General features: G+C 38.2%; 2 protein-coding genes across 2 annotated transcripts in view; both read left to right on the top strand.

The window, feature by feature from the left end:
- The window catches only part of LOC126978136 (uncharacterized), a 38,145-nt gene that overhangs the window by 6,016 nt on the left and 5,831 nt on the right, over positions 1-26,298 (top strand). Inside the window, exon 3 of the mRNA XM_050826881.1 lies at positions 16,075-16,796. Within this exon, the coding sequence (XP_050682838.1) occupies positions 16,075-16,796 (722 nt within the window). The remainder of the gene's footprint in view (positions 1-16,074; positions 16,797-26,298) is intronic.
- Positions 1,769-8,091, top strand: LOC126978078 (uncharacterized). The gene has a single exon (XM_050826790.1). The coding sequence runs from the start codon at positions 2,312-2,314 to the stop codon at positions 7,505-7,507; it is 5,196 nt and encodes a 1,731-aa protein (XP_050682747.1). The 5' UTR covers positions 1,769-2,311; the 3' UTR covers positions 7,508-8,091.

Genomic DNA, 26,298 nt, shown 5'->3' with positions numbered 1-26,298 from the left:
GTACAGTGCTAAACTCTTCTAACGTTAAAATTTGGTCGCCTACTACGCGATATAAGTGAGTTTTTAGGCTCTTAATATTGGTTTCCCAGTTACCACCAAAGTGACCGGCAGTTGGGACATTTAATGACCAGTGGATGCGATGCTCAGCTAAAACATGACCAAATTCAGTCTTGAAATGTTTTGACATTAAAAAGTCGTGTAATTCTGAAAGAACACGTTTAGCACACACGTAGTTTCCTCCATTATCAGAATAAAGACGCGAAACAAAACCACGGCGTGATAAAAATCGTTTAAAAGCCGCGAGAAAACTGGCGGTGCTTAAATCAGTAGCACATTCGATGTGCACTGCGCGAGTGGTTAAGCATACGAAAAGGCACACGTATGCCTTGGTTGGACGAATTCCACGACCGCGTGACATAGTCACCTTAAAAGGGCCTGCGTAATCCGTTCCCGTATGTACAAAAGGCTTAACAGCTGGCGTAACTCGACAAGAGCGGTGATCTGCCATTTCTGGAAAACTCGGCTTAGCATTGAGTCGAAAGCAGGGTAAACATTTGTGCACCCGACTACGAATCAAATTACGAGCGGATAGAATCCAATATCTTTGGCGTAGTATAGACATCAAAAGATCCGGGCCCGCGTGGCAGTTCAACTTATGATTGTAGTCAACTAAAAGGTTTACAATGTGACCCTTTCGCGGAAGTATGATAGGGTGCTTATTGTCAAAACTTAGATCAGAATTCCTTAAACGACCTCCGACTCTAATGAGTTTATCCTGTGTAAATGGTTTGAGGCGTTGAAACGCCGGACTACAACATTTTCCTTTCTGTAAGTTAGCTATTTCGTTAGGGAAGTGAGCGCGTTGAACTTGACGCCATATTAAATTTTCAGCGTAATTTAAATCTGACGCAACGATAGCTTCACGAAGCGGTAATAACTTTGCAAAACGACATATAAAAACTACACAGCGTAGAAGCTTTGACCAAGATGAAAAGCGATCTGCAAGCGACACGATCAAGTTTTCTTCCATAAATTCAGCGGTGACATGAACATGATTCCTTTCTTCAGGTGGATGCGACACTGTCGATGGGTTAAAAGCGATAACTGGCCAATGATCTGGATTCAATTTAACCCATTCGGGACCACAGAACCAAAGCGGATGATCGATTATTTGTGCGGGGGTGAGCCCTCTAGATAAGCAATCAGCGGGATTATCAATACCTGATACATGATAAAATGTATTTACGCGAAGTGAATCGAAGGACGATCGTTATTGCTTTCGAAGTGCCGCTGAGTGACACCGCTGCGCCGCCGCACGCATTATATTGAGATTCGCGCAATCACCGCACTAACTTTATAAATTAATTAAATACCTGTGTATGTGTCAAGTTTTAGTCATAGCGTTTCCTACTTGAAGATCAGCTGGAGACAGAACGAGCTCATCAAACAAGGTAGGTACGTTGCCTTCCTTCCGCCATATTACAATATAATCCTAATTTAAGTATATAGTTATTTCCTACCTCCTTAATTTGAACCAGCGCATACAGTCCACTAAATTCCGCAACACCATTTTTTTTCTTTCAGTCTTTTGTTACTTTCGTTTTTTTTCTGGTCCTGAATCGACCCGGATCGTTACTTTATTAAATACTTAAATTCTCAAATGTAATAGGTTAATATATTGTTCGCGAGTGATCGGTATTTTAACCTACATAATTGTTGAAACCCGCTATAATCGAATACTTAATTCGCTTCTCGTTTCGTAGGAATATAATCCGCTTTAATACAATAGGTATTTAATTCGCTTCTCGCTTAGTAAATATTTAACCCGCTTAATGTAAAAAGTATTAATTAAGACATCGTTTTCGTCTTAATATAACCGCATTGTCGAAGTAGGTATAAAGTCTCGCCACACGCTGTGAAATACCTACCTACACTCCGCTTCAACAAATAATTCTTTAATATTAAGTTTAAATCATAGCTAAGACACCTGTAGGCTTGGCCTGTAGGTAATTATATTGTCGTAATGTTCTTATCGCTAAGCAATCTACGATTGTTGAATGCATGACCAGTCTAGTACTGACCCGTAGCTTCGTATAGATATGCGACGTCGATAGATCATCTGTAAGTGGTCATTCGTTCTGACTTATACTGTAGGTACTTAGTTAACATTGAATATTAGTTAACGAGTTATGATAGATTGCTCATCCTTTATTGATTGATTTATAGTGTTTACTAAATTGTATTAAACTTTAATATTATTTAGTTTGTTCACTTACGCATTTGTATACATATATATACTTACAAATTTAAAATGGCTAGTGAAAATAAATTGTTGCTTTTACACGCTAAGAAGAATGTAATGTTTTCTCGAGTTCAACAATTAGCAGAGAGGGCTAAGGATTTATCAGCACAATCCGCGAAAGAATGTTTTTTAGCTGATATTGAAACCGTAGATCGTTTGCGATTGGATTTCGAGAACATTTTAGATGAAATTAATTTATTGGAAATGACTATAAACCCCAAGTACACAATTAACATACAACCATTGTGTGCTTTCGAAGATTTGTATAGTCGTGTCAAGCATACCGCGAGAATTATTTCATCGGAAATGCAAGACTTGTCGACAGTGTGTCGCGATCGCCCAAAATTACCGCCTATTCAGTTGTGTCAGTTTAATGGTGATGTTAAAAATTGGCCACTATTTTACTCTGCTTTCAAAAACACTGTCCATGATAACCGCACTCTCACTGACTCCGAGAAATTACATTACTTGTTAGGTAGATTAGATTCAAAAGTACTATCGGTGTTTGCTGGTGTGTCAGCCACTGCCGAGAATTATGGCATTATTCTACAAACTTTAATAGACAAATACGAAGACAAGCGTTCGCTCGCTTCCGCTTATTTAGATCAAATATTCGCATTTAAACCTTTAACTTCTGTTAGTATTACAGGTCTTGAACAATTTCTTGATAAGTTCGCTACTTCTGTTTCGGCGTTAAATAACTTGAAGTTCAATCAACTCGCTGATTTTATATTTTTGTATACCGCATTGAAGAGACTCGATCCGGAGACCGCCCGCGCTTTCGAGGTACAACATCGTGGATCTGAAATTCCATCGTTTGAAAGCTTAGTTTCATTTGTTCGCGATCACGCTAAAATATTGCAGCGCACTTCAAACAGTGATTCATTAATTAAGAATCGCTCGCGTAGCGATGCGACTGTAAAACAAAATAAGACTACTCACACATATGTCAATACTAGTGATTCCTCATCGCGCGCTTGTTCACTGTGTAAGTCGTACCATGAACAATTGTACAAATGTACTAAGTTTCAAGAGATGAACCCCACGGAGCGATTTAAATTCGTAAAATTAAATTCTTTGTGTATAAACTGCTTGAGTTCACGTCACCTCGCTTTGAAATGTAACTCTGGATCGCTCTGTCGCAAGTGTCAAGGAAGACACCACACGCTGTTGCATTTCGAAACTAATCGTTATGTAGCTCCCGCGAAAGTCAGCCACACAGCGTCATCGTCATCAAACTTAGGCGTCGACCAATCGAACACACAACGCTCCAACGCTAAAGATGTGACATTGTGCACTTTTTTGAATAGTGTTCATTCCGCTCCGCGTACTCATAGTACAGTATTATTAGCTACCGCACGCGTCGTTGTATTTGACTCTCATGGCAGGGAACATAGTGCTCGCGCTTTACTCGATAGTGCTTCACAAAGCAATTTTATTAGTCGCAGTTTGTGTCAACGATTGGGTTTGAAACCAAACCAGAAGCCCAGGTGTTCCGTAGTCAAGGGAATTGGAGGTCTTACTAAATCGATAGACAGTTCAGTCATGATAAAATTCTTTTCCAGGTTCAATCTAGGTGTATGCTTCGATATGAACTCATTCGTAGTAGATAAGGTAACTGAACGCTTACCTACCGTGTCGGTTAATAATTTAGCCTTAATTAATTTTAATAATTTACCTCTGGCTGACGATAGTTACTCTATTCCAGGAGACATTGATTTGCTAGTTGGAGCTTCAGTCTTTCCTCACCTTCTTTTGTCCCACAAGGTTCAAGGTCAGCCTGATTCCCCTTCACCCGTCGCTCTAGAAACAGTTCTAGGTTATGTCATCGTCGGTTCTGCCCCTGCTTGTATTGATAATTGCTTGTCAGTATCGAATTGTTGCTCAGAAGATCCGCTTGATGCTGCCGTGCGGAAATTTTGGCAGATAGAAGAGATAGATGCTCCGCATCCAATGTGCCCAGATGACGCGGCATGTGAAGAAATTTATAGTAAAACTACTACCCGCCAGGCAGACGGTCGTTACGAAGTCGCACTACCATTCAAAGGAGATGTTTTGTCATTAGGGGATTCACTGCAAAAGGCAACAACGCGCTTCTATTGCTTAGAACGTAAAATGTTATCTTCGCCTAAGCTCAAGGAAGCTTACGATAGTGTCATACTCGAGTATTTAGAAAAGGGGTATATTTCGCCAGTACTTCCAGATACGGACGCAACACAGAGCTTACGGTCGTATACCATTTCGCATCATGGAGTTATAAGAGAGGACAAGGTTACGTCAAGGTTACGCGTTGTCTTAGACGCTAGTGCTAAAACTACTACACAAGTATCTCTCAATGATATTTTATACAGTGGTCAGAATCTTCAAGGAAACATATTTAATATTATGGTCAATTTCCGCCTATACCGCATCGCTTTTTCCGCTGACATACGTCAAATGTTCCTTTGTATTGGGATTCGGCCATGTGATCGCAGATTTCAACGTATTTTATATCGCTTTTCCCCGCAAGAACCTTTGAAGACATATGAATTCAACCGCGTTTGCTTCGGATTAACGTCTAGTCCATTCCACGCACTTCGTACTGTTAAGCAGCTACTTTCGGACGAAGGTGCGTCTTTCCCGCGAGCAAAGGAGACTGTCGATACAGGTTTATATACAGATGACTTTGTGTATAGTGTCGATAGTGATGAAGAAGCTATTAGTACCGCAGCCGAAGTAATTGCTCTTTTTAAGGCAGGCCAGTTTGATCTCGTAAAATGGACATGCAACTCACAAAGGGTTTTAGACTCCATTCCGCCGTCTCATCGTCTCTCTTCAGTTAAGGAGTTCGATGATTCTGAACCACATAAAGTACTAGGCTTATGTTGGTCTCCCGCTACAGACTGCTTTGGTCTTAAAATTAGTACACCCGCAGAGTCTTGTACAAAGCGCACTATTTTGTCTTGTGTTGCTAGAATATGGGACGTTATGGGTTTCGTAGCTCCTGTAGTCCTATACGCAAAACTTCTCATTAAACAACTTTGGTTATGTGAATGTGATTGGGATGACATACCACCTGAACATATTCTCCAACAGTGGTATCGTTTCAAAGAGGAACTTCCTTTACTTAGCAAAATAAAGATTCCACGGCATGTAGGCATCTTTGCTGGTGACATTATAAACATAGTGGGATTTGCAGATGCAAGTGAAAAGGCCTATGGTGGCGTAGTTTACTTCCACGTTAGAGATAGTGTCGGTCTGCGTGAGAATGAATTTCATTTGATAATTGCTAAATCGAAAGTTTCGCCTCGTAAAGTCATATCACTCGCACGTTTAGAGCTTTGTGCAATCCTTGTATTAAGTAACTTGATTACCAAGGTAATGGAAGCTTGCAATAATCGCATAAATATTCATAGAATTTTCGCATTTTCGGACTCAACGGTTGCCTTGTGTTGGGTGCATTCTTCGCCCCATCGTTGGGATACCTTCGTGGCTAATCGTGTAACTAAAATACAAAATGACCTTCCCGTGAATACATTTTATCATGTATCAGGTATTGATAATCCCGCTGATTGCTTATCTAGAGGGCTCACCCCCGCACAAATAATCGATCATCCGCTTTGGTTCTGTGGTCCCGAATGGGTTAAATTGAATCCAGATCATTGGCCAGTTATCGCTTTTAACCCATCGACAGTGTCGCATCCACCTGAAGAAAGGAATCATGTTCATGTCACCGCTGAATTTATGGAAGAAAACTTGATCGTGTCGCTTGCAGATCGCTTTTCATCTTGGTCAAAGCTTCTACGCTGTGTAGTTTTTATATGTCGTTTTGCAAAGTTATTACCGCTTCGTGAAGCTATCGTTGCGTCAGATTTAAATTACGCTGAAAATTTAATATGGCGTCAAGTTCAACGCGCTCACTTCCCTAACGAAATAGCTAACTTACAGAAAGGAAAATGTTGTAGTCCGGCGTTTCAACGCCTCAAACCATTTACACAGGATAAACTCATTAGAGTCGGAGGTCGTTTAAGGAATTCTGATCTAAGTTTTGACAATAAGCACCCTATCATACTTCCGCGAAAGGGTCACATTGTAAACCTTTTAGTTGACTACAATCATAAGTTGAACTGCCACGCGGGCCCGGATCTTTTGATGTCTATACTACGCCAAAGATATTGGATTCTATCCGCTCGTAATTTGATTCGTAGTCGGGTGCACAAATGTTTACCCTGCTTTCGACTCAATGCTAAGCCGAGTTTTCCAGAAATGGCAGATCACCGCTCTTGTCGAGTTACGCCAGCTGTTAAGCCTTTTGTACATACGGGAACGGATTACGCAGGCCCTTTTAAGGTGACTATGTCACGCGGTCGTGGAATTCGTCCAACCAAGGCATACGTGTGCCTTTTCGTATGCTTAACCACTCGCGCAGTGCACATCGAATGTGCTACTGATTTAAGCACCGCCAGTTTTCTCGCGGCTTTTAAACGATTTTTATCACGCCGTGGTTTTGTTTCGCGTCTTTATTCTGATAATGGAGGAAACTACGTGTGTGCTAAACGTGTTCTTTCAGAATTACACGACTTTTTAATGTCAAAACATTTCAAGACTGAATTTGGTCATGTTTTAGCTGAGCATCGCATCCACTGGTCATTAAATGTCCCAACTGCCGGTCACTTTGGTGGTAACTGGGAAACCAATATTAAGAGCCTAAAAACTCACTTATATCGCGTAGTAGGCGACCAAATTTTAACGTTAGAAGAGTTTAGCACTGTACTTACCCAAATCGAGGCAGTAATGAACTCTAGGCCTTTGTGTCGCACGCTATCTAATGATCCTTCAGAACCGCTCGCGTTAACACCGGCTCACTTTTTAACGCTTACGCCTCTAAATTACCTACCGGCTAGAGAAATAGAGGAAGGGCCGTTACATTTGCTTTCGAGACAAGATTTAATTGATAAGCTTGTTCAGTCTTTCTGGAAGCGATGGAAATCTGACTACTTACATACCCTTCAAATGCGAAGCAAATGGAACAAGCCAACCAACCCTATCGAGGTAGGTGATGTCGTAATTATAAAGGTTGATAACGCACCGCCGCTTCACTGGCCATTAGGGCTAGTCGAGGAAGTATTTCCTGGATCAAACAATGTTACTCGAATTGTTCGCGTGCGCACTGCTATAGGTTCATATTTGCGTCCTGTAGTACGTCTTTGTCCTCTACCTAAATAATTTTGTTACTTTCGCTTAGTTTAGGATTAGGTTAAGATTTCGATTACTTTTGTTCGCATAATAGTTTTTGAAGGCAAGGCTTCAAGCCCGGGGGGAATGGTTGCGCGGAATATATGTATTTATATTATATATATTTATTTCTTATTATCCTACTCCTCCTTCAGTATCCTCTTTACCGCTTCTATATTCCATTTCCTAATGGCAGCGTACAAGGCCACAGAGATGGCGCTAGTGGTTCGCAAAAGCCTTCAAATCCGCTAATTACGCGAAGTGAATCGAAGGACGATCATTATTGCTTTCGAAAGTGCCGCTGAGTGACACCGCTGCGCCGCCGCACGCATTATATTGAGATTCGCGCAATCACCGCACTAACTTTATAAATTAATTAAATACCTGTGTATGTGTCAAGTTTTAGTCATAGTGTTTCCTACTTGGAGATCAGCTGGAGACAGAACGAGCTCATCAAACAAGGTAGGTACGTTGCCTTCCTTCCGCCATATTACAATATAATCCTAATTTAAGTATATAGTTATTTCCTACCTCCTTAATTTGAACCAGCGCATACAGTCCACTAAATTCCGCAACACCACTTCCTACATTAGAGTTAGTTTTATTTTTAATCACATTCCACGACGCTTTGCATTTATTTTTCGAGTAAAGAATATATTTGTTGTTACTACTTCTCTGAGCTAGGTCTATACACTTGTTGAGAATCTTTGAATAATTATTAAATTTGTTTTTGTTGGCAGGTATTTTATTCTTATAATATTGATACCTTAATTTGCTTTTTGTTGCACATGATTTTTTTATACCTCTGGACAACCATTTTATTTTTGAATTTGAAATATTAATTTTATACTTAAGAAGAGGAAAGCATAATTTATAAAATATGATTAATGTATTGTAAAATTGATCAAAAGATTCGTCCAATTTCTGGGCATCATAGACGTCTATCCAGTTAAGACTTTTTATACAGTCCTTAAATTTGTTTATGTTTTGATTACATAAATCTCTTTTGAAAATTAACTTATACGACGGTGTTGAATTATTTATTTTTGTCGGTACTACTAAGAATTGTGCTGTGTCATGATCCGATAGGCCTAACTGACGAATCTCCCCTGTGGCATTTTCTATATTACTAACAAAGAGGTCAATACAGGATTTTTGCCGAGTAGGTTCATTAATATGTTTAAAAAAATTATAATTTCGCAATAAATTAGTAAACTATTTTTTAGTAAAGTATTTTTTAGAGTGTCGATATTAAAATCACCAACAATCACAATATTACTGGTCTTCCAATATCTTAATTTGTGTAAAAGTAAATCAAGCTTATTCAAAAATTCAGCAACGTTCGAATTCGGCGTCCAGTATAGACATATTACAATTAATTTGTGCTTTGGTATTCTTAAACCACACGATTTTGCTTAAGTCAAGTATGTACAATTTTTATAATTTTTACAAGTCAGTTCCAATAAATTATTCAGTTTTCTTTCATTAATGTAGTAATTTTGCAGTACACTGGTTACAATAACTGTTGCTTTATTATGACGCTTTAAGAAAAAACCAAGTTCCATTATAATTTTGTAAGGATTACTATCCTGTTCGCCTAAACACAAAATTATTTTATCATTATGATTAAATTCAGTATTATTAAACGTCACAACTAGTTCATCGCACGTTGCATGAGGTTTAACGAAAGAAAATATTTGATAGTTTTCGTATTTAGTATTCTGACGTGATTGGATAAGGGATCTTGCTAAATTTATACATTGTTGTCCGCCAAGTATCATAATTCGCATTTTGTCTGAATTCTCTTTTGAATTTTCAGGTTTGGTGTCCGTGTCACTAACCGATGAAGGATTTATTTCTTTTTCCCTTATTTTGAAGGTTTCTCCCTGTGTACTCGTAGTTGGCGTAGGGACGCATCCCTCACTCGAACATACTGCTGTCTTCTCATAAGTTTTTTCTAAACAAATGCAGGATGACTCCGATTCTTGTATGAACTCCTTAGTACTTGAATTATTGGGAATTTCCAATTCTTGATTTGTTTCAGTATAACTCGAATCTAATTGTAAGGTTTGAGCTAATTCCAATAATCTAGGATTATTCATTTTTTTTAAAGAAGTGTTTATAGGGCTATTCTTTCTTGGACTAAAACACACTTTTTTAAGGACTTCTATTTGATTTCTCTGTTCCGTTATTAGTTTCTTCAATTCATTAATTTCTCCTGATAGTGTGAAAATCTCCGTGTGTGCACTATTTAGCTGCATGTTAAGACTTGTGATTTCTTCTTTTAAATCAATAATTTTTTCTTGTGTAAGTATTGTAGACAAGTCTGGCAGGCTTCTTGCTGTTTCCGAACATAATGAGTCCATTGACTCGTCTTGTTCTAGACAAAATAAAGTGTGAAATTTGGGTTTTCTTTTTCTCAGAGTAATGTTATTAGTCTCCATGGTTTGTAAAATTTAAAAATCTACAGTACCACGCGGTTAATTAAAGAATAATAAAATAAATAATAATAATTAAAATACTTGAAATAAGAATAATCAAAAAAAAAAGCATAGAAAAAAAAATGATGTCGAAATGGCACCGTGGATAGAAGAACCCTCGACGTTCCGCCGAATCGGTCCACCTCACTACACAATACTCCAACGCTGCTATCATCTAATTTGCGAATTTATTAGTCTGTTAGCACTAGTTAATTGTCTTCAATGTCGAGCGTACTGTGGAGACAAGGTAATCCGGCACTCGGCTGATTCACACAAATGATTTACAACTACCCTGCACTTTTTAAGTCACAATCATTTCAAAATAATAATTGTTTTGTTTATAAAATATATATTATTGTTTTATTATTATATTTATCAACGTTTTTGATGAATTCAAATGTTCACTTTCTTGTAAAACTCAATGTTCCGATATTTTGTTTGAACTCACGAATTTTAAAAGTTGAATTCCTTAGTATACATGTACAGCACAGATTTAATTACATTAATTCACACTTTACCTGACGATATATAGTCAGATAAAAATTGCACATAAATTTAAGATAATACGAAAATAATTATTTTATTTATTTAATTATGTCGGCGATCAGCTCTCGTGTAGGTTTCGGAACTCGCGTCGGAACCTATATAGGTACTTAATTAAATAATCTATATTATTTTCACTACAAAAATACTTCTCTTTTATTCTCCTTCATTCAGCTGGCGGTAATGTTACGTTAGGTATATTCCAACAAATCACTTATCTTAGCTTAGCGTCGAAGATGATGCAATAGTTCCGACCACAACATCACAAAATTTGAACTGCACTTTTTACTTTATTTAAAGATTATTAAGTTTTGCCAACAATATATGTGTTTTATTAGAGTGGAAACTATATTTTAAAACATAATTTACTCATACATGTACACTATTTCTTTTTATTTAAATTTTTAAACACTAAGACAACAACAAGAAACACAACGGCCACTCTTTTCAATCAATAGAGTATTTTACTATAGCTGTAATATTCAAAATAAATTAGTTTGTAAGGGTATGCATCCAATATATGAATAAATTTCAAAATTTCTCTCGGAGGCAACTAGGCCGCGACGCGTAGTGCAGCACCGCTCTAGTATGACATAAAGTAATTGTTTTAAGAGGAGCCACCTTTGATTTGGCGCAAACAAAATGTCTGGAAACTTCATGATTTGGATGTGTTACATGCAAAAATAATACGCAGCCGTATGCTTTGATACTAGCGTCCCCAAAGGCGAGCATGCGCACAGTACAGCCAGCTGCGACACCTAAGTGGCGTGGTATTTGCAAGTTAGCCAATAATGATAATTCATTTTTAAATTTAATAAAACGTTCGGTTATAGTTTCCGGTGGTTCTTGATCCCATTCTACTTTTGCAAGCCAAAGTTCTTGTATCAAAAGTTTTGCGTATAATACAACAGGTGCAACAAATCCTAGAACGTCAAACAATCGAGCAATAGTTGAAAGTATCGCCCGTTTAGTACTGCCTACAGATGTTGAGGATATAGTAAACGTGAGGGTATCGGTAGTAGGTATACACTTCAAGCCTAACACCTTTAAATTACTATTGTCATCGCTGAACTCAATCGACGCGCGGTGTGACTCCGGTAAGTGTGAGAGAAGTACGTGCGAGTTACTTGCCCACTTTACCAAATTAAATCCTCCGGATTTGAATAACGCGCGTAACTCGTCCGCCAAGCGTTTACCGTCGTCAATAGAGTGTACTGAGGTGGTCAGATCGTCCATGAATAGTGTCCTAATTCCTGTGTAGCAACTTCAGCAGCGAGAGGAAAGCGTTCACGTTCATCCTCTGCGAGCTGTCGTACAGTCCGCATAGCTAAGTACGGACTAGAGCGAAGGCCAAAAGCCACTGAATTAAATTGAAAAATGCGATTTGGTTCGTTATCAGCGAAGCGGTATAAATTTTTTTGATATTTACGATCATTTTCTGATAAAAAAATTCTTAAATACATTTGTTTTATATCTGCGTTTAAAGCGATTTTAAAATAACGAAACCTTAAAAGAAGTGTAAATAAATCTGCCTGCAAGTTAGGCCCAATATGCAATAAGTCATTAAGCGATACGCCAGAATCGGTTTTAGCACTTGCGTCTAAAACTATGCGAGTTTTTGTTGTCGATTTATCTGGCCGAACAATAGCGTGATGCGGAATAAAGTAGCCGTCAGATATAGCGTTTAAAGAAAAGGGAATTTCTGATAAGTATCCATTTTCAATATAATCTACAATAACTTCATTGTAGGCTTTACGTAAAGCGGGATACGCATGGAATTTTCGTTCCAACGCGGTCAAACGACGTTGAGCGTAAATAAAAGAATTACCTAATAACTTAGGATCGCTCTCAAAAGGAAGCGAAACGATATAGCGACCACAAGAACTTCTTGCGACAGTTGATTTAAAGATCTGCTCACATTTCTTATTTTCAGGACTTATATTATTAACAGAAGGCACTTGCTCCAGCTGCCAAAATTTTACTAAAATGTTATTTAAATTATTTGCTAAAAGGCTGAAGGACCAGACTATATCGTTAGAATGAGTGGAAGGTATTTCCCCCATAACAACATAGCCAAGCGTTGTTTCAAGCGCGTGGGGTGCTGAGCAAATGACACTGGACGAGTGAGCAGAGCGACCGAGCGGTGGTGGTATAACTTTACCACCCAATAATATAAAAGCGAATATCTGAGCACCGAGAATGGCGTCTATATTTCCGGGCGCGTTCCAAGATTCATCAGCGAGCGATAAATGTTCAAAATAATGTACAGTCGACTTGTCAATCGTGTGCGCCGGTAACGGTTCAGTTATATTATCTACAACTAAAAGAATTAAATTGTATTGAGCGTCTGAAATACGTGACTGTATTGTAAGCGAAACGTAACCTTTTTAATAGGAGTGGAAATAGAACCTAATGTCTTAATCGACGAATTAATGAGAGGTTTAACATCTAAATTTAATCTAATGCAAGAAGCGTGCGTCATAATATTATTTTGCGAGGCGCTATCAATTAAGCACCTTATAGTTCTTTTTCGACCACCAGTCACAACATCTACTTGCGCCGTTAGTAAAATAGATAAAGTGTCAAAGCTATGCAAATGACGTAATGCGACGTTACTATTAGCCGAGTGCATGCATAGCGACGGCGTACCATCCTCGAGCGGCCGCTGAGCTGTACTGGACGAGCTTACAGTTGTGTGATGTTCCGCATGTATCAGCGGTTGCGGAACCGGTTTGTTTTTAACAAAATGGATTAATGAGTGGTGCTTCTTAGTATTTCCGGTGCTTCCAAGTATTTTTTGAATTACAATTAATCGCCATATGTTTTGAGCTTAAACGATTAATACATAACTTATTATTTTTAACATAATTGAAGCGTTCATTAACTGATAGTTTTATAAAATCCGGGCATTGATATATATGAGAATGTTTTGCGGTTTTACATAAATTGCAAGTGTTGTTGTCATTGTGTATTATTGCAAAGGTATGAGAATTATGCGATGGTTTAGAAACGGTTCCGCGAGATCTTTGAACTTTCGATATATTATTTGGTCGACTGGTGTTGGTTGTTCGTTCTAGAACCTGAATGTGGTGTCTTATGAAATCAACTAAGTCGGTACTCGATGGAATATCTTTTTTAATGGATGATTCAAAGCGTTGTACTACATTTGTATCTAATTTCTTAAGCGCGAGATGAAGAAAAATAAAATCTGTTAAATCAGAAACTTCTAGTTGTTTTAAAGCGGACATAGACCCATGAAATTTTTCAACAAAACTATTGAGGTGGGAGGGGGTCTCAGATGTATACCTAATGTCGAGTATGTTATTTAAATACATAGTACCAAGTGCTCGCTTGTCTTGGTATTTATCAACTAACGACTGCCATATTGTCGAATAGTTTTGTTCATTAGGCATGATACCTGCAAAAATATTAAGCGCGGTTCCACTTAGCTTGCCTACCAAATATTGCACTCGTTGCGAATAATTGAGTTGCTTATTATTATGAACGTTTGTGCTAAAACTCTGATTAAAAAGAGGTCAGCTTTCGGGTCTTTTTTTTTTTTTTTTGAGAGGAGGAAATACTGTTACGTATTTACGCCCCGGAACGGGGCGTAATATGTCGGACTCGAGTGTCCGCGTAAGCGGACGCCCCATACCGACTACAACCTCCTCTGTGCTGTTAGCAGCCCTGGCTTTCACAGCGAAGTAGGACGTGGGCCGTGGAGGCCGCAAAGACTACGCAACAACAGTCGCGGGGCGTCTCCTAAGGAGACTCGAACCTCAGACCGGCTGTGTGCTTGTGGGAAGGAGAGAGAATGAAAATGAAAATGAAGATGAAATGAAGATGAAAAGATGAGAAGAACACACTCGCCGGCGAGTGTGGTGATGTGTAGTGTAATGTATGTAAGTGTGTGTGTATGTGTTTATGATTGTATGTATGTATGTTTGTATGTGTGTAAGTAGTGTGCATGTATGTTTGTGTTTGTGATGACGTTGTTTAAACTTGATGACGACGAGATTATAATAACTCATTCCGAGTTTGCTGTACAACGGAAAATAATGTTTGAAATGCGGTCCAATTGTTAAAATTCAATTCAAATTTTGGGTTTTGTTCCAATAATAAAGCGTTATGTTGGTCACATAGATCGTTAAATTCGCTATATAATTTCTCAATATTCGCAGACGTGGCCACAAATTCTTGTGAACTTCGCGTATTTGTATCAATAGAAATCTTTTTTGCAGTACTATACAGTTCATTTATATGCGAAAATATTGCCTGTTTCTTACCAACTTCAAGTTTAATTTTTGTTTCAAGCGCCATATTGAAAATGTGCTGTAAACTTGTAATGCTTTTTTATGAAATGTATATGTTTCGTTATGATACTGTTAGATTATGCGAAATTAATGAGTAACGTGTTTATTATTGAACAAATATTTATATAATAAACTAAAGTAAGTAGCTAAATATATTAACACAATGCGAAGGTTGGAAATAGGTATGAATTGCGAATCGATTCCAAGTTAGGTAAGCAAAAATAAAAGTAAAATAAATAGCAAAAGCTGCTGGTTCTATCCGGGTCGAATGGATCAAAATTAATGATGATGCGAGGGAGTCAAAATGGAGTGCGGTGTACCTAATGCATCTTGCATTAGGTACACTCCAGGTTAAGTGAGGTTGCGGGTAATCTGGTTTGGCCTGTTCACAATCAATAAACATAAAACGCCAAGTGGCTGAAGTATGAGTACTTCACCTGATACTGGTCAGCCCTTTCCTCAGACAAGCACTTCACTTGGCACTACGATGATGCGAAAGAAGTAGTATAAAGAACCACGTGCGACAATGATGCACGAATGCGTAACGCGGCGCGTGCGTGGTCAGCGGTGTCCACTCGAACAAGGTCAATCGGTAAGTGTCGCGTTGTAAGCGGCCAGAGAGTCGTTCAGCACCCGATGCGAAGATCAGGGTGATGCCAATGCTCGGATTGTACATCAGCCCCCCAGGTGGCGCTATATGCTATTGAATGCGAACAATAACGGCGCAAACAATATTAAACCTAGTCTTGCCATAAATAGTGAATATTTATATATTGCCATAAATACATAGAAAAATGAAATTTCTGTTGAGAATAACATTTATTACTTTTACATTGTGTTAGTTTAATACATAAATAAAAAACAATTTATATTATGAAAAGCTTAATCGACTTGGTATCGATTGGCTGCAATACAGTCCTTTAAACGTTGAGGCCAGTTATCAATAGAAGCACGCACTCTTTCCATGGGAAAATTCTTCACTGGCATTAAGAGCAAGCCGTACTCTCTAAAACTGACCATAGATAATAATCCAGCGGAATCAAGACTGTGTAGACTGAACAATATGGACCGGCGCCGAGTCTTCTTGGAAGGACCATTCTTAGTTATTGAACATGGTGTTGTTAAGGGGCTTCACTACCATCTCAAGAATGGTATCTTGATATACTTGTGCCGATGTCTTGATACCGTTATCACTTACTTATTTTTAAAATATTGTTCGCAGGATGCGTGCTGAATGTACAATATGACTTCAACGAAAATCAACCATTATTTATCACAAGAAAACGATATTTTCCCAAATTCCGAATATCGAATGGACTTGTACGAATTCGAGAAACCGAGAAAATTCGTTTACATTGTGGGAATAGCAATATAATCTACAAGGGAAACCATTTAAAATCCGTTGACGGTGCAAAAGTTACTAGTGTAGACTTATTGTGTCTCCGAAACAAAACATTTTACGTCAAAGAAAGCGAGAAATATACTATCAATTATTATAATATCATCCACTTTCAGTGTGATAAACCATTTAAGACAATATTAATGAAAAATAAACAAAAATGTTCCAATTTGAAAACAAAATTGTTCAGCATCGGATTTGCGCTGTCGACCTTGTACATGGGATTGTATGATGTATGTTTCAATTTAGAAACAAAATCACCTAGTTTTACACGTTATACAATCCAAACTGGAATGGCTGACTATATTCCAAGCTATAGATATAGCATCCGTGATAAACATGCGGTAGATTATGAATTAGCTTTCGACTGTGAAAAACAAAAAGAGCATTTGACTCCGCACACCTATTTGAAGACTTGGGGAGGCACTTGTTGTTTTGTAAGAAGACATTTAGTAAGCCCGAGAGATGTGTTTCCAGGATTGCCTCAATTAGCTACGTATGAGAACTTCAATGTGGTCGCTCATTGGAATTTCTGTAAGGAAACCGTAAGTGACATAAAATATTAGAAAGCTTTAAAGAATTTTTCTACTGTATCACATTAAGACAGTTTTGATGCCAATATTAACACTGTAATTGTCGGAACAGCTTAATCGCGAGATTATTATTTTTTGCTGTTCTAAAGTTTGAAAGACTAAGTTATTATTTATAGTCTATGTATATGTCGGAGAATTAGAATATAAAAGTAATATGGGCAGTATGATTATATTCTACTCTGTGTATTGGCCTGAACTGATGGCGAACGTCATCTTTCAAAGTGTGTTTGAAGTTGTCACTGTGTACGGCACTGCCGACAGTGCCGTACACAGTGACAACTCACCGATGACGTGATTGAAGTTAGTTATTATTGTCCATAAGTAGAGCGCTCATTTAGAAGTCGCAGTCGTATTCAAGCAAGCGCCCGCGCCGGTTGTGCGCACTGATCGACTTAAAATAACATGGTGGATACCAACACGGTGATGCCCGATTTTAAATCCAAATAAATCTCCGACATATATTTAGATATATATATATATATATCTCGGAGAATTAGAATATAAAAGTAATATCGCCTGTATGATTATATTCTACTCTGTGTATTGGGCTGAACTGATGGCGAACGTCATCTTTCAAAGTGTGTTTGAAGTTGTCACTGTGTACGTCACTTTCGGTGACGTGATTGAAGTTAGTTATTATTGTCCATCAGTAGAGCGCTCATTTAGAAGTCGCAGTCGTCTTTAAGCTAGCGCTCGCGCCGGTTGTGCGCACTGATCGACTTAAAATAACATGGTGGATACCAACACGGTGATGCCCGATTTTAAATCCAAATAAATCTCCGAGAGCAGCGGTGGGACCGCCTTCGCTTACATCGTACTTGTTTTCTGGGACGTCTGCAACTCGGTACCAGGGATATTTCAGGACCGGGATCGCATTTACAACCATGCTGCATGATTCTGAAGACGGGAAGTTTTACACGTGAGGCCTTGAGCAGTATTCTCATGACACAGCGATGCTTATGTCGTGGTGGACAGTGGACAGTGTCTGTGCAGTGGGAATGTGTGTTGAAGACGTAGTGTAATGGATCCTGGATAACTGTGTGCCACTGGCTAGTGGTGCCACTAACTGGCACCTGCATTTGTAGCTTTACCCGGCGTTACGTGCAACAGTTACGGAAAAGGTGTGGTGCGTCGCCGTGAGCTGATATTTCCATGGCAAGCGATTTTAAATTGATACGAAATTTAAGTTCACAGTTTGTTATTTTTAAATGATATCCCTCACTTCTGGGATTGAACAAGTTGAACAAGACATATTAAAATATCAGTCGATGCGTCGCTTGGACGGTTGGCTCAGATGGGGTGCGGCTCGGTCGGGGCCCGAGAGGCGCAAGTTTAACTCCTGTTTCGTTCATGAATTTTGGTAAAGAATTTGTAAAGTTTAGTAAATTGAAAAACTTAAAAGGTAAAAATAGACATGCCTATGTTGTACCAACTGTCTGTTGTTTTGAATATTGGTCTTAGTAAGGATTCGTTATTTCAATCTCAAAGAAGTAATTAAATTTTTAACACTTTCGTAAGACATTATAACCTTCTTTATCAGCACGGTTTTAATCACGTTTTATCGGTGTGGGTACCGACTAGTTTCGGACCATTCGGAGGTCTTTCATCAGAGTGAGTGTAGTGGGTTCGCGATAACGTCCCGTCTCATAATGCGGATTTGTGCTAGCTAACTACAATAAAGGAAGTTTGATAATTGATCATACGGTCAGGATAAGTTCGTGCTCAGATGGTAAGTATGCCGTAGTTGTTGGATGCTCTTCCAAGTGACGGAGGGTTCCCTAGAAATACGTGATTGATACTTTCATAGAATTCTGCTATTTAACAGCTGCTAAGGACTTAACTACGCGATCCGCTAGCTAAGCATTGCGAAATTTCGTTTACATATTCGGTACATACAAGCACATTATCTCTGACCAAGGAACCTTATTCACGGGTCAAGAGTTCCAAGGTGTTTGTACGGTGTGGTCCATTGAATTACATGAAATAGCTAGTGGAGCCTGTCAGGGTACCGGACCTGCCCGTCAGAACGGATAATGCCGGTTTTAACTTATAATCTGTTCTAGTTGAGGTTCAACTTGCCTTATATTGTAAAATGTCTAGAAGTACTGGTAAGAGACCGATCCAGTTGCTAATTGGCTGTAATAGGAGTCCACCTAGATAAAACTCTTTGCGATAGTCAGTATATCCAACATGAGCTTACAGTGATCCTACTCACTAGCAACTTCGTAAAGATTTGTATCTAAAATTATACGGTGACCGATCACCTGGAGAATTCATTTTAGTAGTATGAGTCATAACGTAAAAGACCTATCGAAATCTTATTGCAAGCGAATAATGTTCTGCAGCGGTTTTTATAGAAAATTGGTTCCATGAGTAACTTATTTGACAGATGCTCTCGAGAAATGCTGTTTCAAAATAATATCGGGCAGAAGTTATTTAGCTTGGAATATGTTAAGGTTAGCGTGCGTATGATCCTTGGAAATCCACTTGAACACATCAGTAAAAATAATTTTATAAAAGAATACAGAAATAACAATATTCGATTCACGTTTACTTGTAATCGACTGCTGTAAGTGAACGCAAGAGTCGATTGCTAACTCATGGTAGAGCTAGAGGATTTAATAGAAATAAGACGAGAAGTAAAACATAGGATGGACGAGCTAGTAAAAAGAGATAAAGTACGATACGATACCGATAAGGCTTTAATTCATCCGTTGCGGTAGGCACCTTAGTTTTAGTACAAAGTTATCCTCGCATCAATAATAATTATGGTTTTCTTTATTGATAATTTTGTAGCATTGGAGATTGAAAGCTTCTACGCTTTGTCATATTAGGATTGAAAGCTTCTATGCTTTGTCATATTAGGATTGAAAGCTTCTATGCTTTGTCATATTAGGATTGAAAGCTTCTATGCTTTGTCATATTAGGATTGAAAGCTTCTACGCTTCATATTAGGATTGAAAGCTTCTATGCTTTGTCATACTAGGATTGAAAGCTTCTACGCTTTGTCATATTAGGATTGAAAGCCTGTCGCTTTGTCCAAGTTTACTTTTAAGAGCGCTACACCTATGGTGGGGTGAAGGATTGAAAGCCTGTCGCTTTGTCCACGTTTACTTCTAAGAGCGCCACGCTTGTGGTGGTGTGGATTAGAATTTTTAGTATAATCCCGGAGATGGGTTATGTTGAAAGCTTTGACGCTTTACTAGATTCCGCTAGACAGATGATGCTGAAAGCTGCAACGCTTTGCAGCGGGTTTTAGTGCTGCCTCTGAGCAATGCTGAAAGCGCCAAAGCTTTGCTATACGCCAGAGCTGTGACGTGCTGAAAACTTTAACGCTTTGCTTTGTGGGAGGTTGAAAGCTGTTTGTAAACGCTTTACTTGTGTGCTATGCGCTGTGGCGTCTAGGCTGGACTTGACGTCGATAAATCAACGCGAGAGCGCGTTGGATTACAGAATGGCCGTGTCGGAGAATTAGAATATAAAAGTATTATGGCCTGTATGATTATATTCTACTCTGCTGCGCTCATTTAGAAGACGCAGTCGTCTTCAAGCAAGCACCCGCGCCGGTTGTGCGCACTGATCGACTTAAAACAACATGGTGGAAACCAACACGGTGACGCCCGATTTTAAATCCAAATAAATCTCCGAGATATATATATATTTGACGACCTGTATAGACGAGTGGTTAGCGATCCTACCTACTAAGCTAGAGGTCCCGGGTTCGAATCCCGGTAGTTGCAAGCATTTATATGATGAATATGGATGTTTGTTTCCGAGTCATGCATGTTTAAATGTATTTATGTATATTAAGTAAGTATATTGTATTAAATATATCGTTGTCTTGCAACCCACAGGCTATATGTGCTTTATTTGGGGCAACATAATGTGTGTAAAAAGTGTGTCAAAATTATATTATTGTTATTATAGACTACATTAACAAAATTTTTAATTTTTGGAGTCGGTTTCAAACAAGATAGGTTTGTTACTACATACATAGTTATAGGAGAGATGTGCTTGAGTCGTGAGGAGGCGAGAGGCGAGAGGGGGTCGCGACGTAAGGACACCGATTCCAAAAATAACAATAATCGTAACTAGATTTAGATTAATTAGATTGTCTAAAAATACGCAATTATTTTTATACTTTTAAGTGCACATTGTCTATTGTTTTGGAATAGTGATTTTGAAGGCGGTAGTTTTTTTGTTAAAAAATTTTTGTTCGACGCCTATAATTTGTATTCCATTTAGAATATTTAAATACGTTTTTCATTTCTTTACATATTATTTAGTTTTTTTTTATTATAATATATATACCGGGGTTGTTCCTTTTTAATTCTCAGTAAAAAAATGGGATGTAGTGGATGTATGATACTAAATATGATACCAAAGACTCATCCAAACTTTCAAAGGACATAAGAATAAGTCTTCTGGAATTATAGTGGCTATCTTTGTTACGCATTAACTGATCACCGTGTAATTTCGCATACACATTGTAAGGAATACAGAAATGAGATGGGGTTTTAATATAAAACAGCATTGGGATCAATGCTGTGGAAGCTAAGAAAATCATATGCTTGGTTCTCGAAATAGTGTAAAACAAATTTGAGATTATTAGTGATATCGTTAGCAAGATATAATTTTGATATTTTTTAATCTAAAATTGCCGCTGTATATTTTTTTTTTCCTACAATATAGACATCGTTTCCAGGATGCTACGGGCAGTAGATGCCGAATTTAGGATATTTTTTTAAATCTAAGTCTATCAAAGGTGGCCCCAAAATTTTTATTTCAACAATATGGGTATCGAATCCTAGATTCCCAGGGTAATTGACAAGGAATTTGGGATCAATTTTGAAATCCAAGTTGGCCGCCGTGCAAAACTTCATGATTACCGATTTAGTAGCAAAGGCATGAAAGCGTAACAATCAAACTCCTATTCGCATTTACAACATTAGTAAGGATATGTAAATATCAATTTTATTATTTAGTATTTAATACTATTTTTATAATACGAAGATACATTATGAGCGATCAAGGACATCCGATATTGGCACCGATATTAGGTTAAACAAAACGATAATCGCCCAAAATCTCACAAATTGATAGGTAGTGCGCTAAAACAACTGACTGTAAGAACGAAATTGACAACCATATGTATAGTATATTACATAATATAATATATATATATACATAGGTAACACTGAAAATGTTTAGAAAATGAAAAACGGATTAATGTAGAAAGTAGCCTACTTTTTTTTATTGTTTTTCGAAGTAATCTCCGCTCCTCTCTACACATCGTCGCATTCGAATGGAACCACTGAGAAAAGCAGTGGGCCCATTCTTCCTTAGGGGTCTCTTCTATGGCATTTTCTTATGCGTTCACCCTTTCTTCAGGGCTCGAATTTTATCTTTAGTTCTTGGGAATAAATTAAAGTAGCAGGGCGCCAGGGTAGTAAGCTTCCTGACGCCTAAATAGTCGTGTAATATTTTTTGAACTTGACTCATACCAATGCCTAGGCTTGCCCGTATCTGCTGATAGGTCACTCTCTTATCTTCCTCTATCATGCGTCACACAGCACTGATGTTATCTTGAGTAGTCGCTGTTAAGGACGTCCCTCACGCGGATCTGTATTGAGATTGTTATACCGTGGATCGAGATGGGGCTTCATTAAGAAATGCTAATCGCAGCCTATCATAGCTTTGTTGTTGAATAAGCCTACAACGAAAGTCATAATAAACCATTTTCACGAGTAACAAGAGTTTTAGATTTGCCGGCAATTCATAAAAACAAATGACAACTGAATGCAATATACTACATTAGGTTACCAAAGAGTTCTAAAATTGAAATTAAAAAATTAAAAAAATCTTTTCAATAGCAATGTTTCTAACTGGCCAGTTCTAAACATTTTCAGTGTTACCCACGTATTAATAATTAGGTACTGCATACGGTTCGACTTAAAGCAATGCTTACTTTTATAGCGCAAATCGTAATTTAATATTGAGCGAGCGATACTTGCTTATAAGCCAACAGTTGGGAGATATTTCATTAGCGCTTAGACGCAAGTTGCAAGTTAATTAATAATCAAAGAGGGAAACTCAATTTCATGGCGACCCCAGCGATTTACATTGCCACAATCGCCCTAACCCTATTAGAATGCCATATTCGTGCTCGTTATTTAAAACCCTGGGTGACCACTTCATATACATTTCGTCCTACATTATTTATCTCCAGTATTACATTAACAAAACAGAACTTGGCAGAAGGCATTGGCATATTAAGTTAATAGTTTATAAATACATAGATACAGTCGACATTTGACAGAAAACGGAGAGGTAGCTATCACGCGTGAGTCGAGTTTTAGTTACCACTTTTTTTAAAAGGCTTAACCTACTGCAGCCTATTGTAAAATTGATTGCAGCAGTTTTATTTTCTGTTATTGTACATTTATTTTGGTGAGTGGTCTTAACATTTTAATATAGATATTTGTTCACCATACATCTAACCTAACTAACAGCAACTAACCGGCTCAAACGACGGCTAGAAGATAGTTCTTCAGGAAACGCAGCGCCTAAGAAAACAATTACCAACACGGACATGGCTTCTGCCTCTATCCAAAATGTTTATAGTGATCCATCGTTAATAATTGGTATCAAACAGTATACAACATTTGATAAAGGTCCTTTTTTGATCCACGTCTCCCTTACGGAAGAAGACCCTGCCTCAGGTCTCACTATAAAGCCAATTAAATTCGGCCTGCTACTCCACAGACACAAAATCGCCAACATTTTCCCTGACGGAATAAAAAAAGTAGGTAGAAATAAAATTACAATAGTATTTTAATCAGCCAAAGATGCCAACAGTTTTCTTGATAATCCACTTTTAGCCGCTAATAAATATACAGCAACAATTCCCAACTATAATATCACCATGATGGGTATAGTTCGTCAAGTCCCAGTGGACCTGTCTATGAATGAGTTTGTGGAGTCGGTTGATCTTCCCACTGGTTGTGGAAAGATTTTAAAGGCTCGATAAAGATTCAATAGGAAAGTAATTGAGGAGGGTAGAGTGACTTGGGTACCAACCCAAACCATTGACTTAACATTTCAAGGCCAATTGCTTCCGGAAAAAATCTTCCTTTTCCACAATTCCCTCCCTATAGAAACTTACCTCTTCCCTACTATCCAATGCCAGAAATGTTGCCGCTTTGGCCATATAAAAACAGAATGTAGATCTAAGCCAAGGTGCTTCAAATGTGCCCAATCCCATGCTGGTGATACATGTGAGGTTATTGATAAAGATGCTTCTTGTATAAATTGCTCGGGTCAACATTTTGCCACCAAGAAGGCTTGTCCAGAACATGGTAGACAAAAATCCATTAAAGCAATCATGTCTCAGGAAAACATATCTTATTAGGAGGCAGCAATCAGTAAAGCCTTACTCTGAAATTCTCCTCAATTCCGCATTACCATAACTCTTCCTCAACTCATACCACTCAGCCACCCATTTCTCCTACTATCAGTTACAGGAAAAATGTAACACTCCCTTCACGCTCCAGACCCATTCTAAGTAAGTCTTACGATCGTGCTGCTCATCAGGCCATCATTGCCGATGTTGCTTCATCCTTCCCGAATGGTTCTGCACTATCCCATCAATCCAATTTCATCATCAGCGCAGGATGTCAACTTCTTGGAGGCTCTCGTGTCCAACATTCTATCTCTGATAACTAAAAACAATCTAAGCTTACCGTTAAATGTTGCCCATCAACTTTCACAAATTCTGTCCTTAGTTAATAACCATGGCCCCAGTGTCCATTCTGCAATGGAACACAAGAAGCCTACGTCCTAAAAAACCCAGTCTTACACATCTCATAAACAAATATCTTCCTTCTGCCATCGCCATCTCTGAGACATGGCTGGTCCCTGGTTCAAACTTCAGGGTCCCTGGCTATGTATGCCTTAGAGATGATCAAGCAGAAAGTGTTGGTGCTTGTTGCGCCTTATTAATAAGACGCACCCTTCCCATTTCCTCGATTACCATTCCTAGTCCTCATCCAGGTATAAATATTGTTGCAGCAAAGGTTATGAACACCTCTCTAGTCTCAATCTATGTGCCTCAACCTCAGTCAACCATGATATCCTCTTTTTAATTTCATCTATTCCCCCTCCTATTATTGTTATGGGAGACTTTAATGCTCATCACACTTCATGGGGCTCAAGCCACACTGATTATTTAGCCCTCTCTCTGTTAGACATATTTGATGAGTGTGATCTCTGTATTATTAATGATGACTCTCCTACCCGCAGGTTTCACCTTCTCAAAATTCCAAAAGTGCAGTTGACCTCACCTTGTATTCTCCATGTCTGGCTCCTCTCCTTTCTTGGAACATTTTACAAAATTCCTATGGTAGTGTCCATTATCCTATAATCATATCTATCCCTGACAAAGTAATCCCCCCGAAAACCCTTCCTCATCTTTTAAATATAAATTAGTAGATGCAAATTACTTAACTACTCTTCTTGTCTGGATAAAAAAATTGCAGAGTTTCCAGTCACTAACCATCTTTACGTAGTAGATAACTATATGAAATTCACAAACGCAATGATTACTTGTGGTGGCAATAGCTTCCCTTTGAAGAAACCTATTTAAAAAAAAAATTCAACTCCTTGGTGGGATGTTGAGTGCACTGCTGCTGCCAAAGAAAGGAAGTTAGCGGAAAAGAATTATAACAGAAACATGTCACTTTCTAACTTTTTCCACTATAAAAAAAGTTGCTGTTAAAGCTACATATTTATTAAAAAAAAAAGAAAAAACAAGGATGGACTTTTGCCAAAATTTGTCTCCAAGCACTTCATCCTCTATGGTTTGGAAACAAATTAAAAAATTTAGAGGTTCATTTTGTGCTCAAGAGCATGATTTAAGTGTGCCTCCCTTCAGTTCCAAATATAGACTATTTTCCATCGCCTCCAAGCCCTCTTGCCTCTACTCATAGTTTAGAGTCTCCTTTCTCTTTTTCTGAACTCCTTCTCGCTTTAGATGGTCTAGTTTATTCTGCTCCTGGCGCAGATGGAATCCCCTATTCTTTCATCAAAAACTCATCAACTACATCCAAGAAATATTACCTAGATATTATAAATAACCTTTTTGATTTTGGTGTCATCCCTCCACCCTGGAAAAAATCAGGTAATTATTCCAATACTTAAACCTGGTCAGAATCCATCTGAAGCCACAAGCTATAGACCAATTGCCCTCTCTTCTACTCTTGCAAAAGTTTCTGAAATCATGATAAAACACAGACTTGAGTGGTTTGTTGAAAACAATAATCTCCTTTCCAACTCTCAATATGGTTTCAGAAAGGGCAAGACTTGCTTAGATAGCTTAGGCATCCTTACAACTGACATTAGAATAGCACTCCTCAGTAAAGAACACCTTTTGGGAGTTTTCCTTGACATAGAATCT

Source organism: Leptidea sinapis, chromosome 47, assembly GCF_905404315.1.
Source record: "Leptidea sinapis chromosome 47, ilLepSina1.1, whole genome shotgun sequence".
NCBI lineage: Eukaryota > Metazoa > Arthropoda > Insecta > Lepidoptera > Pieridae > Leptidea > Leptidea sinapis.
This window is presented reverse-complemented; position numbering and strand designations above follow the sequence as displayed.

Coding starts and splice junctions, on each gene's coding strand:
- LOC126978078 (XM_050826790.1), top strand. CDS start 2,312: ATGGCTAGTGAAAATAAATTGTTGCTTTTACACGCTAAGAAGAATGTA.